At 59.5% G+C, this 14,252-nt stretch overlaps 1 protein-coding gene across 3 annotated transcripts in view; it reads left to right on the top strand.

Moving 5' to 3' along the window:
- Window positions 1-14,252, top strand: part of STRN4 (striatin 4) — a 27,610-nt gene extending 13,358 nt beyond the window's left edge. Inside the window, exons 7-18 of one of the 3 annotated variants that reach the window (XM_075915008.2) lie at window positions 1,446-1,596; window positions 3,861-3,974; window positions 4,266-4,384; window positions 5,362-5,537; window positions 5,967-6,014; window positions 6,548-6,669; window positions 7,303-7,470; window positions 9,735-9,875; window positions 10,123-10,221; window positions 10,875-10,961; window positions 11,563-11,751; window positions 11,846-14,252. In XM_075915008.2, coding sequence (XP_075771123.2) covers window positions 1,446-1,596; window positions 3,861-3,974; window positions 4,266-4,384; window positions 5,362-5,537; window positions 5,967-6,014; window positions 6,548-6,669; window positions 7,303-7,470; window positions 9,735-9,875; window positions 10,123-10,221; window positions 10,875-10,961; window positions 11,563-11,732 — 1,395 coding nt within the window. In that variant the 3' untranslated portion in view covers window positions 11,733-11,751; window positions 11,846-14,252. Of the gene's footprint in view, window positions 1-1,445; window positions 1,597-3,860; window positions 3,975-4,265; window positions 4,385-5,361; window positions 5,538-5,966; window positions 6,015-6,547; window positions 6,670-7,302; window positions 7,471-9,734; window positions 9,876-10,122; window positions 10,222-10,874; window positions 10,962-11,562 lie in introns of all 3 variants that reach the window. The other 2 variants (XM_075915009.2, XM_075915007.2) reach the window with 2 other exon arrangements.

Below are 14,252 nucleotides of genomic sequence, written 5' to 3'. Positions count from 1 at the left end.
GGTTTGCTTTGGCAGCCGGGTGGGAAGGTCCCCCCTGCACTCAAGGCGAAAGCGCTAGCGAGGACGATTGCTGGCCTTCCTCTAGCATTTTCCTTGGAGGTTCTCAAAGTGCTTTCATTAACCCTCACACTCCGGGGTGCCCCAGCATTACAGATGGGGCACGTGAGGCCCAGAGCAGGGAAGTAGCGTCCCCACTCAGAACCCAGGAGTCCGGATTCCCAGCAGCACCCTTTGCTCTAACCACTACGCACGCTGCAATCCCAGAGGTCGAGATAGCCAGGAATCAGGACTCCAGGTCGCAGTCTCCGTGCTCTCCCCACAGACCCACTGGGGAAATGGTGGGTTTTTTTGCAGGGTTCTTTGGTCCTCTTCTATCCATCAAGTATCTCTGGCTTCCAATGAGACCCTGGCTGCCGTAACACTGGGAGACCTGAAATGATTTCATGCTCCCAACTCCAGCCTGTCCCACGGCGAGAGGGGCCTGCTGCTACATCTGGGGGCGGGGTAATGGGGTGTGCCTACCACATGTGTGTCCTACCACATATGCACAAAATCCTGTGCCGCGTTCATGCGTATGAGCAGCTGTGGTCCTAGGCTGCCTTGTGTAGAACAGTGCCCCTTTTAGTGACTGCGGCCGTACTTGCACACACCACGATGGCTTTCCCTGGCCACGTGAATGCTGCATGCAGATGCGATCGCCCCATATCTAAAATAGATATAGGAATTGGAAAAGGCTCAGAAAGGAGCAACAAAAATGAGCGAATGGAACGGCTGCCATATGAGGAGAGAGAAATAAGACTGGGACTTTTCAGCTTGGGGAAGATACGACTCAGATTGAGGTCTATAAAATCATGACTGATGCAGAGAAAGGATAAGGAAATGCTGTTTACGCCTCTTTTTTTTTTTTAACACAAGAACTAGGGTCACCAAATGAAATTAATAGGCAGCAGGTTTAAAACAAACAAGAGGAAGTATTTCTTCACCCAATGCACAGTCAACCTGTGGAACTCCTCGCCAGAGGATATTGTGAAGGCCAAGACTGTAACAGGGTTCAAAGAAGAACTCAATACATTTACGGAGGATGGGTCCAGGGATGGTATCCCTAGCTTCTGTTTGCCACAAGCTGGAAGTGAATGATGGGGGACGGATCACTTGATGATTCCCTGTTCTGTTCACTCCCTCTGGGGCATCTGATATTGGCCACTGTCTGCAGTCTGGACACTGAGCTAGATGGACCTTTGGTCTGGCCCAGTAGGGCCGTTCTCGTGTATTGTATCTTCATCCCATAGCCCGCCCGGATTGAACAGTCTCCCTGGACCCCCACCCCAGGTCTGAGTTGGTCAGTCCTGTGGGCTGGTGTCTTTGCCTTGTCTCGCTGGGCTGCGGGAGCAGGCTAAGCTTGGTGCCCCCGCCCTAAGCTAACTCCCTCCTGTCTGTGTTGCCAGCTTGCCACGAAGCCCCTGATGCCGGAGGTGGAAGACGAGGACGACGACGAAGACTCGGAGGACGCCTTGAATGAATTTGACTTCCTGGGCTCTGGGGAGAACGGCGAGGGCTCGGGGGACGCCCGGCGCTCTGGAGATGGCACTGAGCTCGGTACTGGCAGTGTGTCTTGGGTCCTAGGGCTTCTAGCGCCCACCCGCCCTGGAACCGGCACACCCTAGGTCTGCGCCTTCCTGCAACGGGGCTTCCCTGCTTCTTGCGCCCCCTACTCTGCATGCAGGGCTGCCGGGGCAGGGTAGGAGGAAAGGGGCTGGTGCCCTAGGGCCCAGAGCTCTGGGCCGCAGCTGCTACTACTGCGGCAGCAGCAGTGGCCAAAGCCCTGGGCCCTTTTAAGTCACCTAGTCCCCAGACCTGCCTCTTCTGCCCTTGCCCCCCCCCTTGCCCAGGGCCCCACAAAAACATACCCCAGCCTCTAGTGGCCCCCATTAACCATCCATTGACTCCCTTCCATTGCAGCTTACATCCATGTGTCCTCCAAACTAAGTCCCGGCCCCTTTGCAGCGATATCCTTCCTGTATGTGCAGCCAGCTCCCCGGTCCCCTGTACACCTTCCCCACAGCTGAGCCAAGCTCTGCAGAGAGCACAGGGGCTGTTGGGAGCCCGCATGCCTGGGTTCTGTTCCCAGCTATAGGGAAGGACTGGAGTAGTATGGCTGGCATAGGGGGCTGAGGGTCAGGAGGCCTGGGTTCTGCCCCACCTCTAGGAAGGGAGTGGGGTCTAGAGGTTAGAGCAGGAAGGCTGGAAGTAAGGCAGGGTTCCTTTACTCTCAGCCCCCTCCTGGATCATTTCTGTTCGTCAAACTCCCTCCGGCTCATTAATATCCCCATGGTGCCTAGAACAGCGTGTAGATCCCAGAGTCCCATCCAGCCGTGCTGCCCTGGGATCCTTGCACACACTCCCACTCGGCAGGGTCCGTTGTGCGACCCAGCAGCAAAGCACACTGCAAACTGGGAAGGTTCCTGGCCAGGTGGGAGAGCCACCCCCATCTCTGCTGCGGGATCTGGAGTTCCCTGCCCCTCCCCTCCCCTCCCACCTGTCAGAGGGGAAAGACAGACTTCCTGAGGAGTTACCAGCAGCCACAGCTGTTCCTGTGTCCGGTCTGGTCCGGACCATCCTGTTTTCCCCTCGGGCTGCCCTCAGCAGGAAAGCACTGAGCAGCTGTGCTTCCTCTTGCAGGCTTGGATGGCATGAAACATTCCCCTTCCCCCACTCCCGCATCCATCCATAGGCGGTTTCCCCTCCCCCATCCCACCCAGCCTGGCTTCCAGCAGCTCCCAAACAGGTCCCGAGCCTTGGGCCTGAGTGTCTTCCGACGCGAGCGGCTCTGCTTCCCTGTACCACCTCGTGTTCTCGGGGAGCTGAGCGCTCTCCGTTTCCTCGGGCTGCAACGAGCCAGGCAGCCGCCCAGCCCGCACCGGAAGCAGGCGCGTCGTCCGTTTCAAGGCATGAGCTGAAGGCAGTTCTGGCTGGGCCAGTGACTCCAGTTCAGGGCCCAGCCAATGGGAAAGAGCGAACGCTCCAGGATGCGGAGCATGACTGCTGCTGCTGCTCCTCCAGCACAATCGAACTTTGTTACCATCTGGGTAACGCCTGTCGGTGCAGGGGACAGAGCATCCTCCCGGGCCGGGCCCCGACTGTGGAACAATCCCCCCTCTCCCCAGGAGTTAAGGCCCCTCCCAAATCTGCCTGCCGTTTGCTCCTGGTGCGGAGCAGAGCTCTGACCCGGCTCCTGTAACAAACACAGAGCCGTGTGGATACCAAAGCAGTTCCCTCCCCTCCCTGCCCCTGGCGGGGTAGAATGAGCCCCAGGGGAAAGATGGTCGTTGTCAGTTACTGCATGACTGAAAGACGCCCTGGTGTAGTCATGCAAGCGAGATAAGAGCTCCCATAGACAGAACAGGTCCCAGACCGGTCCCTTGGGGACTTTTCCTCTTTGCAGGTTCCAAAGCCAGAAGGGACCCTTGTGACCTGACCCCCACGTAGCATAGGCCACGGGGCTTTGCTGAATTCATTCCCCTTTCTGCATGTTTCTCTCTTCCCCCTGTCTGGTGAAAGAATCCCAAGAGCAGGGGGAGCGTGAAACTGACCCGTGCTATCAACTGTAGAAAGGCACTGGAACAAACAGGGAGAAATTCCTTCTCTCTGCTATCACGACCCCAGATGTTCACAGTGCCTCCGGCAGGCAAACCAGGTGGTGGTTTTTGCTTTGAACGGGCAGCGTTCCTTTCATGTGGCCGGGGAGCGCACACCAGTGCTATTCCAGAAGTCTGGTCCTGATCCCAAAGAAACGACTTGTTTGACCAGGCTGCCACTGCCTGGATTTTAACTTTCCTCCCTGCTCTTTCCTACCCCTGCAGAGAGCCAGAGAGTTAAGCTTCAAGGCATACTTGCTGACCTCCGGGACGTCGATGGGCTCCCTCCTAAACCATCCATTCCATCTGCCATCTCCAGTCACCTCAGGTCTCACGAAGGTAACACCTCGCCTCTTTGTCTGCCTGGGCTGGGGAGCTACTAACCCTGTTCCTGGCTGCAGGGAGGGAGAAGCTGGAGGGTCCATCACACTGAGGCAGTCTTGTTTCTCTGGTCTTTGGACCTCTTCAGCCACTCCCCAGCTGTAGAGGTGCTACTGGCGGCCTCTTACTCGGGGTGCCCTGGGGTGCTTGTCAGGGTGCACACCTGGAATACCACCGTCTTTCCTACAGTTGGAAGCCCGCTCCCCCCCGGTACCTCTCCGGTTAGCTCTTCCCCTTCTCTCCTTGCAGCAGGGTCTCTTGGCTTCTCCTCGGACGTGTTTATCATGGACACCATTGGCGGAGGGGAAGTGAGTCTGGGGGACCTGGCGGACCTGACCGTCGCCAACGACAACGAGCTCAGTTGTGACGTGAGTAGCCGGTGTCACTCCCTCGCCCCTGCATGAGCATTAATTAGTGTGGCTTGTGGTGCCCTGAAACGCTGTGGGCTGCTGTTGACATCAGCCAAAATGGGTAACTTGAGCTGAAGAGAAGCCCTGGCTCAGCAGTTATGACTCTTGCCTGGGACATGGGAGACCCAGTTTCAGGTCTCTACTTTGCCACCCAGTGTGACCTTGGGCGAGTCACTTAGTCGCCCCGTGCCTCAGTTTCCCAATCCATGAAGCAATTTATAAGGTGTATTACGGTAACGCCTAGGAGCCCTAGGCATGGCCCAGCGTACTTAGGCTATGTCTAGACTGCAGGCTTCTTTCGAAAGAGGCTCTTTCGAAAGCATCTTTCGAAAGAGCCTCTTTCGAAAGATCGCGTCTAGACTGCAGGCGGATCTTTCGAAAGAGCAATCCGCTTTTTCGAAAGAGAGCACCCAGCGAGACTGGATGCTCTCTTTCGAGGAAGCCCTATTTACATTGAAGAACGCCTTCTTTCGAAAGAGGAACTTTCGAAAGAAGGCGTTCTTCCTCGTGAAACGAGGTTTACCGCCATCGAAAGAAAAGCCGCGTTCTTTCAAAATTATTTCGAAAGAACGCGGCTTGAGTCTGGACGCAGGGGAAGTTTTTTCGGGAAAAGGCTACTTTTCCCAAAAAAACCCCTGAGTCTGGACACAGCCTAAGTGCTGTGTGAACAGACAGTAATGGTAATACCCCTGCCCTGCCTCACAAGAGTGTTGAGAGGATAAATATTGCCTGGAGCTGCTATATCACAGTGATAGTGACCATATAAGGACCTGGTGTAGTTAGACAGCATACAAATGCTTGGGATAATCAACAGAGCTGCAGGGGCAGTCTGCTGCTGGTCCCTGCCGGGGGCTCTTACTGGAAATGGAAGGAGGTGGCTTGGCCCCATTCCGAGGAGAAAGGGAGCATAATGCAGCCTTGTTTTGTGTTCCCAGCTGTCGGACGGCAAGGACGCCTTTAAGAAGACCTGGAATCCCAAGTTCACCCTCCGGAGTCACTACGACGGGATCCGGGCCCTGGTTTTCCATCACACCGAGTCCGCGCTGGTCACCGCCTCGGAAGACGGCACGCTGAAGCTGTGGAACCTCCAGAAGACCGTCGCTGCCAAAAAGTGAGCCTTGCCTGGACCTTGGGGGCATGCCAGGGCCAGCGGGAAGAGCAGTGGGGGGCGGAGGGATTGCCAGGCAGACGGGGTGGCTTCCACCACACCCTTTAAAAGCCAGCTCTGGAGAGGGGAAAACATAAACACGCCCACTTGTCTGCCAGCTAGGCACCCACCCCACTGGCACCCACCCCATGCTGGGTACAGGGCTGGCTAATGGGGAAGGGGGGCTGTTGGCTTGATCTGTTCACAACAAAAGTCCCTGCTGCTGAGGGAAGGTCACACGTTGCACCCTGAGCCTTTCCCTGGGGGCCCTGAGCCTGTTCTGCTGGATGGTGGAGTATAAAGCTCCCAGCCTTGCCAGCAGTGAGTGACACCCCCCCCCCCCCAAAGGAACCTGGGCATCCTCCTAATCTCTGCCCTTTCCTCCTGCCCCAGGAACGCCGCGTTGGATGTTGAGCCGGTCTACGCCTTCCGGGCACACAGGTGCGTCACCGGGTGTGAGGCTGATGCCTGGAACCGCTGCCCAGGGGGATCTCTCCTCGCCCAGGGGCCTGAATCCATGACGCTCCCCCCAACGAACTCTGCAAGCCCAGAGCGCCACGCCCATGCCCCCGCATCCCTGTGCAGCCTTGGGATCAGAGCTTGGAACCCTGCTCTTGGCCATCTGCGATTCAGTGAAGGGCTGAGGCTTAAACCTGCTAGAGGTCGGGGGGAGAAGGTCAGGGCCTATCCTGGCCCCCCGGCCTGCCCACAAGAGCAGCTGCTCTGTTGGGCAAGACTGGAGCATTAAATTTCTGGAGTGCCAGCAGAGGAGCATGGCCACTAGAGGGCGCTCTGATTCCGCCTCCTGCCCAGCGCTCAGCTGGGAGCTCCTTCCCCCTGTGGCCGGCTCAGCCCGTGTGGCCTGCACCCACGCCCCATCCTACAGCTTTGCAAGTCCCCTTCCCCCCCACTTCCCCCTTCTTTCTTTGCCCCATTTCCTTCGCCTCATTTCTGGGGCTGTCTCGTGTCTGCAGGGGCCCGGTGCTCTCCGTCGCCATGGGCTGTAACAGCGAGTACTGCTACAGTGGAGGGACGGACACCAGGATCCGCTTCTGGAAGGTCCCGGATTTGGGCATGGATCCTTACGACAGTTATGGTGGGTTCAGGCAGCTTCTGTCCCTCCTCTCCCCGGCAGACCCCCAGGCCCGGTCTGTCTGCTGCCAGCGGGGAGGAGAGGCTTGGGGGTGGCTTTGTCTCCTCGGGAATGCTGGGAGTTCTGCAGAGCTGGGAGGGCAGAGTGGCAGTGCTGAGGAGTGGGCCAGCCAACGCCCAATAGACGACTGTGCTCAGGTCTGCTGAGACGTGGGGACGAAGGAGACCGCTGCCCCAGAACCCGGGACTCCTGATTGCTGACACCGCTACCAGGGGTGGCTGGGGGAGGCTAGGCCCCCCCCCCCCCCGCCCGAGGCCCTGCCACTTCCAGGGGCCTGAAGCTGCTCACGCCCCCCATTGTCAGGAGCTGATGACTGCACCTGATGTGTAGAAATCTCAGCCTTTTGTAAGACCTGGGGAGACTACAGCTCCCAGCATGCACTGTGGCCTGGCTGCTGCACTGGAGGTGGAGCACTGTATTCTGGGAATTGTAGTTTAAAGTGAGGACGTGGCTGCACTGAGCCCCTCAGTGTGTGGGCCACATGAGGTCTCTGGAGCAAACTAGTGTGAGGCTTCCTAGCTGGGAGCCAGGATGCCGTGTGACTCCTCCTTGCCCCCGGCTTTGTTTCCGGCTCAGATCCAGGAGTCCTCAGCAACGTGCTGGAAGGCCACACCGATGCGATCTGGGGCCTGGCGTTCAACGCTTCAAAGAATCGCCTGGCGTCGTGTTCAGCAGACGGCACGGTCAGGATATGGGACCCTAGCGGGAACCCGCCCTGCCTCAGCACCTACAACACAGAGCGTGGTGAGCAAAGCCCCCTGGGACACCGGAGCGTGGCTGGGAAGGGGGGGGGGTGTTCCTGACCAGATTAAGGAACAGGAGGGGGAGCTCTTTCGTCTTGGGTCAGGCTTGACCTCAGAGCTCCAGCACAGTCCTTAGGGACAGAGACAGGCAAGATCTGGCCTGTGGGCTGCATTCAGCCCACCAAGCCTTTGGATCTGGCCCACGGGCCATCAGGACCCTCAGGCAGGCTCCCTGCCTGCTGCTGGGGTCATGCGCCCCTCTGCGCTGGTGGGGGGAGGAGGAGCGGATGGACTTTGTCCCCTTACCCAGCACAATCATTACAGCTCCCATTGGCCTTTCCTGCACCCGAACCTTGCACCCCAAACACCTGCCCCAGGTCGCACTCCCCTCCTGTACCCAAACTCCCTCTAAGACCCCACCTCCTCCTGCACCCCAGAGCTCCTTTCTGACCCCAGCCTCCGTCCCAGACTCTGCCCCCCCCCCCCATAGAAAAGTGCGGCCTTTGACCTCTTACCATGTGGTCTGCAGAAAAGGACCTGGGGGTTACAGTGGATGAGAAGCTGGAGATGAGTCAACAGGGCGCCCTTGTAGCCAAGAAGGCTAATGGCCGATTAGGTTGCATTAGGAGGAGCATTGCCAGCATATCCAGAGAAGTGATTATTCCCCTTCATTCGGCTCTGGTGAGGCCACATCTGTGTCCAGTTCTGGGCCCCCCACTACAGAAAGGATGTGGACGCATTGGAGAGGGTCCAGCGGAGGGCAACCAAAATGATTCAGGGGCTGGAGCACCTGACCTATGAGGAGAGACTGAGGGAGTTGGGTCTGTTTAGTCTGCAGAAGAGAAGAGTGAGGGGGGATTTGAGAGCAGCCTTCAACTTCTTGAAGGGAGGTTCCAGAGAGGATGGAGAGAGGCTGTTCACCATAGTGACAGATGGCAGAACAAGGAGCAGTGATCTCAAGTTACAGCGGGGGAGGTCTAGGTTAGATATTAGGAAAAACTATTTCCCTAGGTGGGTGGGAAAGCACTGGGCTGGGTTCCCTAGGGAGGGGGTGGAATCTCCATCCCTAGAGGTTTTTAAGTCTCGGCTTGACAAAGCCCTGGCTGGGTTGATTTAGTTGGGATTGGTCCTGCCTTGTGCAGGGGGCTGGGCTTGATGGCTCCTGAGGTCTCTTCCAGCCCTCAGCTTCTATGATTCTAAATCTTGGCATGGCCCCCTGTGACGGCGCATTGGGGGTCCCCCGTCTCCTGCACCCTGAAATGGCACAAACAGACTCCACCAGCCAGTAGAATTGAGGGTGGTTTATTGCTCCTCCAGGATACAGCATAGCACAGATGTAATCTGGTTACAGGAACTGGGGCTAAGAGGCCTCAGTGCCCCCTTTGAGATAGGGGGATCCCAGCCCCCTCCCCAGTTCCTTCTTCCCTGCTTTCCAGCCAGGAACTCACTCACTCTCCTCCAGTCTGCCCCCCAGCCAAGGCAGCATTCCACCTTCCTTTGTTCCTCTCCATGGGGGTCAGCTGGCCAAACCAGTTGGGATACCCTCTTTGCATAGTGACTCATCGTTTGTCTGCTCCGTGGTGCTACAGACAGCAGCCAGAGAGTTAGCAGGTTACCCCCCACTACGTCACACCCCCCCCCCCCCCATCAAAAGTTATTGCCCACCCCGCCTAGGGAGCGTGTGCAACAGGTAGTGGAAGTATGGCCCATTGGTTAGGGCACTCGCCTAGGACTTGGATGACTCTGTTGCATCCTAGTCTGCATTGGTCACTTTGTCTCTCTGTGCCTTGGGTTCCCCATCTGTGTAATGGGGATAATAGGCCCGCCCTGCCTCGCTGACATTGTGAGGATCTAAAGAATGGACAGTGCTGATACTACCGAGGCTGGGAGCCACACACGTACCTTAGCTAGGTGCCTTCGCTCTTGTGGGCATTGAAGATCCCTCGGTAACTTCCCGAAGAGTCATGATGCTGCCCTGTAACTCTGGTCAGATTCAGCTTGAGGAATGCCAACCCTCCTCTGTAACAGACCTCGGTCGTTCTTTGCTTCCTACTGTAAAATACATGCCGTTGCTGTGTGCACGGGACATGCTCCGCCCCTGAGATGGCTGCATTTTGGGGGTGGAGAAGCTGAGACCAGTGTGTCCGTGGGGTTGGAATGCTTTGCTCTGTCAGGAGCTGCAGCAGGGGTCTTGGTGGGAGCGCATGACAGTGGACTCCGTAAGGCATCCTTCATTGTTCTGCTGTGTCCTCACCCCTCCTGCAGAGTACGGGATCCCAACCTCTGTTGTGTTCGCCAGCACGGACCCCTCCCATGTTGTGGCCGCCTTCCGAACGGGGAATACGGTGCTGTATGACCTGGAGACCGCCCGGCCCATCCTGACGCTGGAATCCAGAGCTGCCACTGGTGAGCCCGGGGGACTCCTGGGTTCCACTCCCTGCTGTGTGAGGGGAGGGGAAGCTAGTGTGTGCTTTGAGATCCAGCAGCTCAGTGTGCGCTTTGAGATCCCTCGCTGGTAGGTGCTTCTCCAGCTGGGGGCTGTGAAGAGGGAGAGGGGCGGTTGGTCCTAGGCAGGGAGCTGCTCTCGTGTGGCCGGCGATGGCGCACGGATGGTTCCGTGGTAACCTGCCCCCTCTCCCGTGTTCTGAACTAGGCTTCTGTCAGATCAATCACGTCGTGAGCCACCCGAAGCAGCCCGTCACCATCACGGCCCACGACGACCGAGGGATCCGCTTCTTGGACAACCGGACAGGTAGGGCAGCTGTCGGCCAGCGCGGGCCGGGTTGGACCTGACTCCTGCAGCCCGCTGCCTCCTCTCCACCCACCCCGGCTGTGCTGATCCTGAGCTCCCACGGACCGAGGAGAGCCTTGCTGCCCGTCCCATGGGGCCGTCTCTCCCACAGGCCCGAGGGTCTGGCATGACTGGCCTCCGATGTGCTTTGGGTCCTGCCCTGGGCAGCTGGCGGGTATGGGGGCAGGGTTCCCATGAAGCCAGGTGTGTAGGGCCCAGTCCCCTTGTGCTGCCTGCCATCTACCCAGGGCACATGGGTGAGCTTCCCGCAAGCCTATTGCAGGGAGACTCACTCATGGTGCGACGGGATTGGCTCTCGCGAGGCCCATGGCCCTAGCCCTAGGCTCCCCTTGCCTACCTTGAGCAGACACCGTCTGCAGATCCAGTGGCTCCCAGCCCTTTCCTGCTCATCCACTGCGGGTATCACTGTCTCCCCCTTCCCCAGGAGACGCCCGTCCCCTCTGGCCAGCCAGGGGCCTCTCTATGCCCTCCCCTTCGAGTGCCAGGCCCTTGGGGAATCCAGCGCTGTGGGGAGAACACCCTAGTGGCTGGAGCAGAACCACAAGGAGGTGGGGGGAGCAGGCCGAGTAACCCTCTCTGCTCGCCTTGCCCAGGGAAAGCCGTCCACTCCATGGTCGCTCACTTGGACGCTGTCACCTGCCTGGCCGTGGACCCCAACGGGGTCTTCCTCATGTCGGGAAGTAAGTGTGTGTCCCCCTCCTCCTGCTGCATGCGTCTGGCCCGCTTTCGGCCGCGAGGGGGATGGGCAACGAGCCATGGTTTCAAATCCAGCAGTGGCTCCCGCTGGGGGAGAAGAGCGGGGGGACTGGAGTGCAACGAGTTTGCTGGGTCTTGGGCACGGGGCCTCCCCCATGGTCTGTGGCAAGAATAGACCTGCCCTCTTGGCTGCGCCGGAGGGGTTGAGGACCGAGCAGGCCTGGAGGCGGGGCTCTTCTCGCACCCCCCTTTTCCCCCCCAGTACAGGGAGTAGGGCGGGGCACGTGGCCTGCCACTGCCCCCGCTCTGCGTGCTGAGTGGTAAGTGGATCCCCAGCCAGCTGACTGACCAGAGTGTGGGGTGGGGGCGGGGGAGGTCTGGGCTTTGCAAGCTGCCAGTTGGGCTGTGAGGGAAGAGCTGGGAAACGGGAGGCAGGGCTCATTAGTGCTAGCCCCAGCTCTGGAGGGGAGTGGGGTCTAGTGGTTAGAGAGGGGGGGAGCAGAGAGCCGGGACCGCTGGGTTCTGGTCCCAGCCCTGTGGGCGAGTGTCTCCCCACCTCTGGGTGACGGCCGCCGGCTCTTCCAGGCCACGACTGCTCGCTGCGCCTCTGGAACCTGGACAACAAGACGTGCGTGCAGGAGATCACGGCCCACCGCAAGAAGCACGAGGAGGCCATCCACGCCGTGGCCTTCCACCCCAGCAAGCCCCTGATCGCCAGTGCCGGGGCCGACGCCCTGGCCAAGGTCTTTGTGTGAGCGGCGGAGGATCCCACAGGTGAGCGCGGGCTGCAGGACAGTGCGAGGCCAGAGGCCAACCTGTCCTGCCCCCTCACCTGCCACGGGCCTGCTCCTCTTGTGTCTCCCACCAGGTGGGTCCCCAGGACTCTCCAGAGGTGCTAACCCTGTCTGGCGAGGCGCAATCCCCCCCACCTCCCCACAGCTCAGGACCTGCTGCCAAGGGGCGGCTCTTCGCATCCAGTGGAGTGGCGAGGACACGCGTGGCTGGGGAGGGCAGGAGGGCAGCCCCGTGTGCGCCCCTCCTTGTGCCCGCAGGGCCCAGCAGCCAGACTGAAATATTCTCCGCTGGTTTCAAGGTCGCTCGTTTTATTTCCCAGCCAACGAGCGGAAAGTGTTTAGGGCCAGGCACGGCTAACGGCGGGGAGGGACAGGCCCCACTGTTCCATGACGTTGGGCACCTCTCCCTGGCCAAGCACCAGGGCCGTCCTTGCTGCCCCTAACTCACCTAGGCCGGGCTCTGCCAGGCCACAAAGTAACCCCCCAGACTGCATGGTTCCCAGGCCCTCCAGAGCTGTCTCCTGCCTCCCGGAGCTGTGCTCTGCCGGCCCCCAGCCCAGCTGCTGCACTAGCTCTCGTCCCCCGTGTGCGGGGCTGGGGGCAGGCTTAGCGAGCACGGGAGAGCCGGGGGGGCACTGAGTGGAAGAGGGGGCCAGCTGGGCGGTTGCCCAGAGGGACCGGGGGTAAGAGGCCCTGTTGGGTTGCGTGGGCCAGGCCTGGAGCAAGGCAGTTCCCAGGGAGGAGGGTTACAACGGAGGGGCGTCTGATCTGGAGCATTAGTCTCTAGGGCTGCTGCTGCCCTCAGCCCAGCTGTGCAGGCCTGCTGGCCTCCCATGGCTGAGCTCCTCCTGGCCCTGGCCTACTTGGCGCTGCCCTGGATCTCCGCTCCAGCGGGTCCTGGGAGGCAGCCCTCGGCCTCCTCCGTTCTCGTAGCAATAATCCCTTCCCGGCTGGGGCGGGGGTCTGCGTGTGACACTACTGCTCCCTTGGCACAGGGGTGCGCGTGCCTGCCCTGTGCCGGGGGGGCCTGCTCATCCATGCACGGTTCTCCAGCCCTCCTACTGCAGCCTTGTGCTCAGCCGGGCTCCTGGAGGGCTCCCCCCAGAACACTACACCCCCATGCTGGTTCCTTGTCAGCACTGGACACGAGCAGGCTGGGGTGGTACCCGGGGGCTGCTCCGGTCACACACACGCCCTCAGTAAGCCAGTGCCAGCCGGCTGCACGTTCCTCTGGGCAAGGGGGGGGGGGGACAGCCCTGCATGGAGCCCCCAGTGCTCAGCTGGTTTGGGGTAGAATCCCCCTCGCCCGCAATAAAACCCACGTTGCTGGGGCTGAAACAGCTTCCCTCCTGCCCTCAGCCAGCGACCTACGCTCTGCCTCTAGGCTCTGCCACGGGCCACCCCCAGCTGCATCTACCCAGGGCGTGTGTGTGTGGGGGGGGATGTGAAGTAGCAGTCGTCGTCGTCCCCCCAATCACTAATCCACCACTCCCACTGAGGGGACGGTTTAGCCTGCGGGGCAGTGGGGCCTAATGGTTAGGGTCTGCTGCGAGTCAGGACTCCTGGGTTCTGTTCCCAGCTCTGGGAGGGGAATGGGATCTAACGGGGCAGGGCTCTCCTGCGTTCTGCTCCCACTCCAGCATTTCCCTTTCGCTGTCCTGCGGGGCTGCAACTCTTCCTCTCCGGCCCCTGTGTGCAAAGTGCATGGTGCTGCTGCGTGTTCCCCTCACCGCCTCAGGAACCACCTCCCACGTCTCAGCAAGGGCAGCTTCCACACGTGGGCCGGGCCCCGCCCTGTCCACCCCCCTGAGGTGGAGCAGGAGGGCCCCAGAGCCTGTGCCATGCAGAATCCCATGACAACACAGAGAAGGGGGGAACTAAAGCTCACTTGGGTGGCAGGGCTTTTCCAAACCTTTCCACGGCGGCGCGGGTGGGGGCTGATTCCACCATGGCCGCAGGGGTGCAGGTCCCTGCGTCCTGTCGGTATCCGGTGCCCTCTCTTCTTCCTTTCGTCTTATCACCTGTAACAAAGAAAATCTCCTTGTATATTCTGTACAAACGAAATCCGATGGAAACCGAACCCAGAGACACCTCAAGGGCTGACGCTAACGTGACCACAAACCATGTTATCACTGTGTGATAGTCTACTGCTGGCATTTTCAATCCGGCTAGCGCGGGCCGGCTGCCAGCTCTGGAGACTAGCCGCCCTCTGGCAGTCCGGCCGTGTCAAGGCGGGGGAGCGCCCCATGAAATCGAGTCGCTAGCCGCTCTTGAAAACCTCGGCCTACGCCCCCAATATACTGTATGTATCTGTGTGCTGTATTTATCCAAACTGAGAGCACTCGCCTTTTTAATGCCGTTGAACTTTTTATTGTATATTTATTTGACCTCTTTGGGTTTTTTTTGTCCTGTTTTAATCACAAGACTGAATCGTATGTGAAAAATCTGCCTCAATAAACCCCCCTTTGGAATAAGAAGCAA

Source organism: Pelodiscus sinensis, chromosome 18 (assembly GCF_052426305.1).
Source record: "Pelodiscus sinensis isolate ZL-2025 chromosome 18, ASM5242630v1, whole genome shotgun sequence".
Lineage (NCBI taxonomy): Eukaryota > Metazoa > Chordata > Testudines > Trionychidae > Pelodiscus > Pelodiscus sinensis.
Note: the sequence above shows the minus strand (reverse complement) of the source record. Positions and strands in the feature narration are given on the sequence as shown.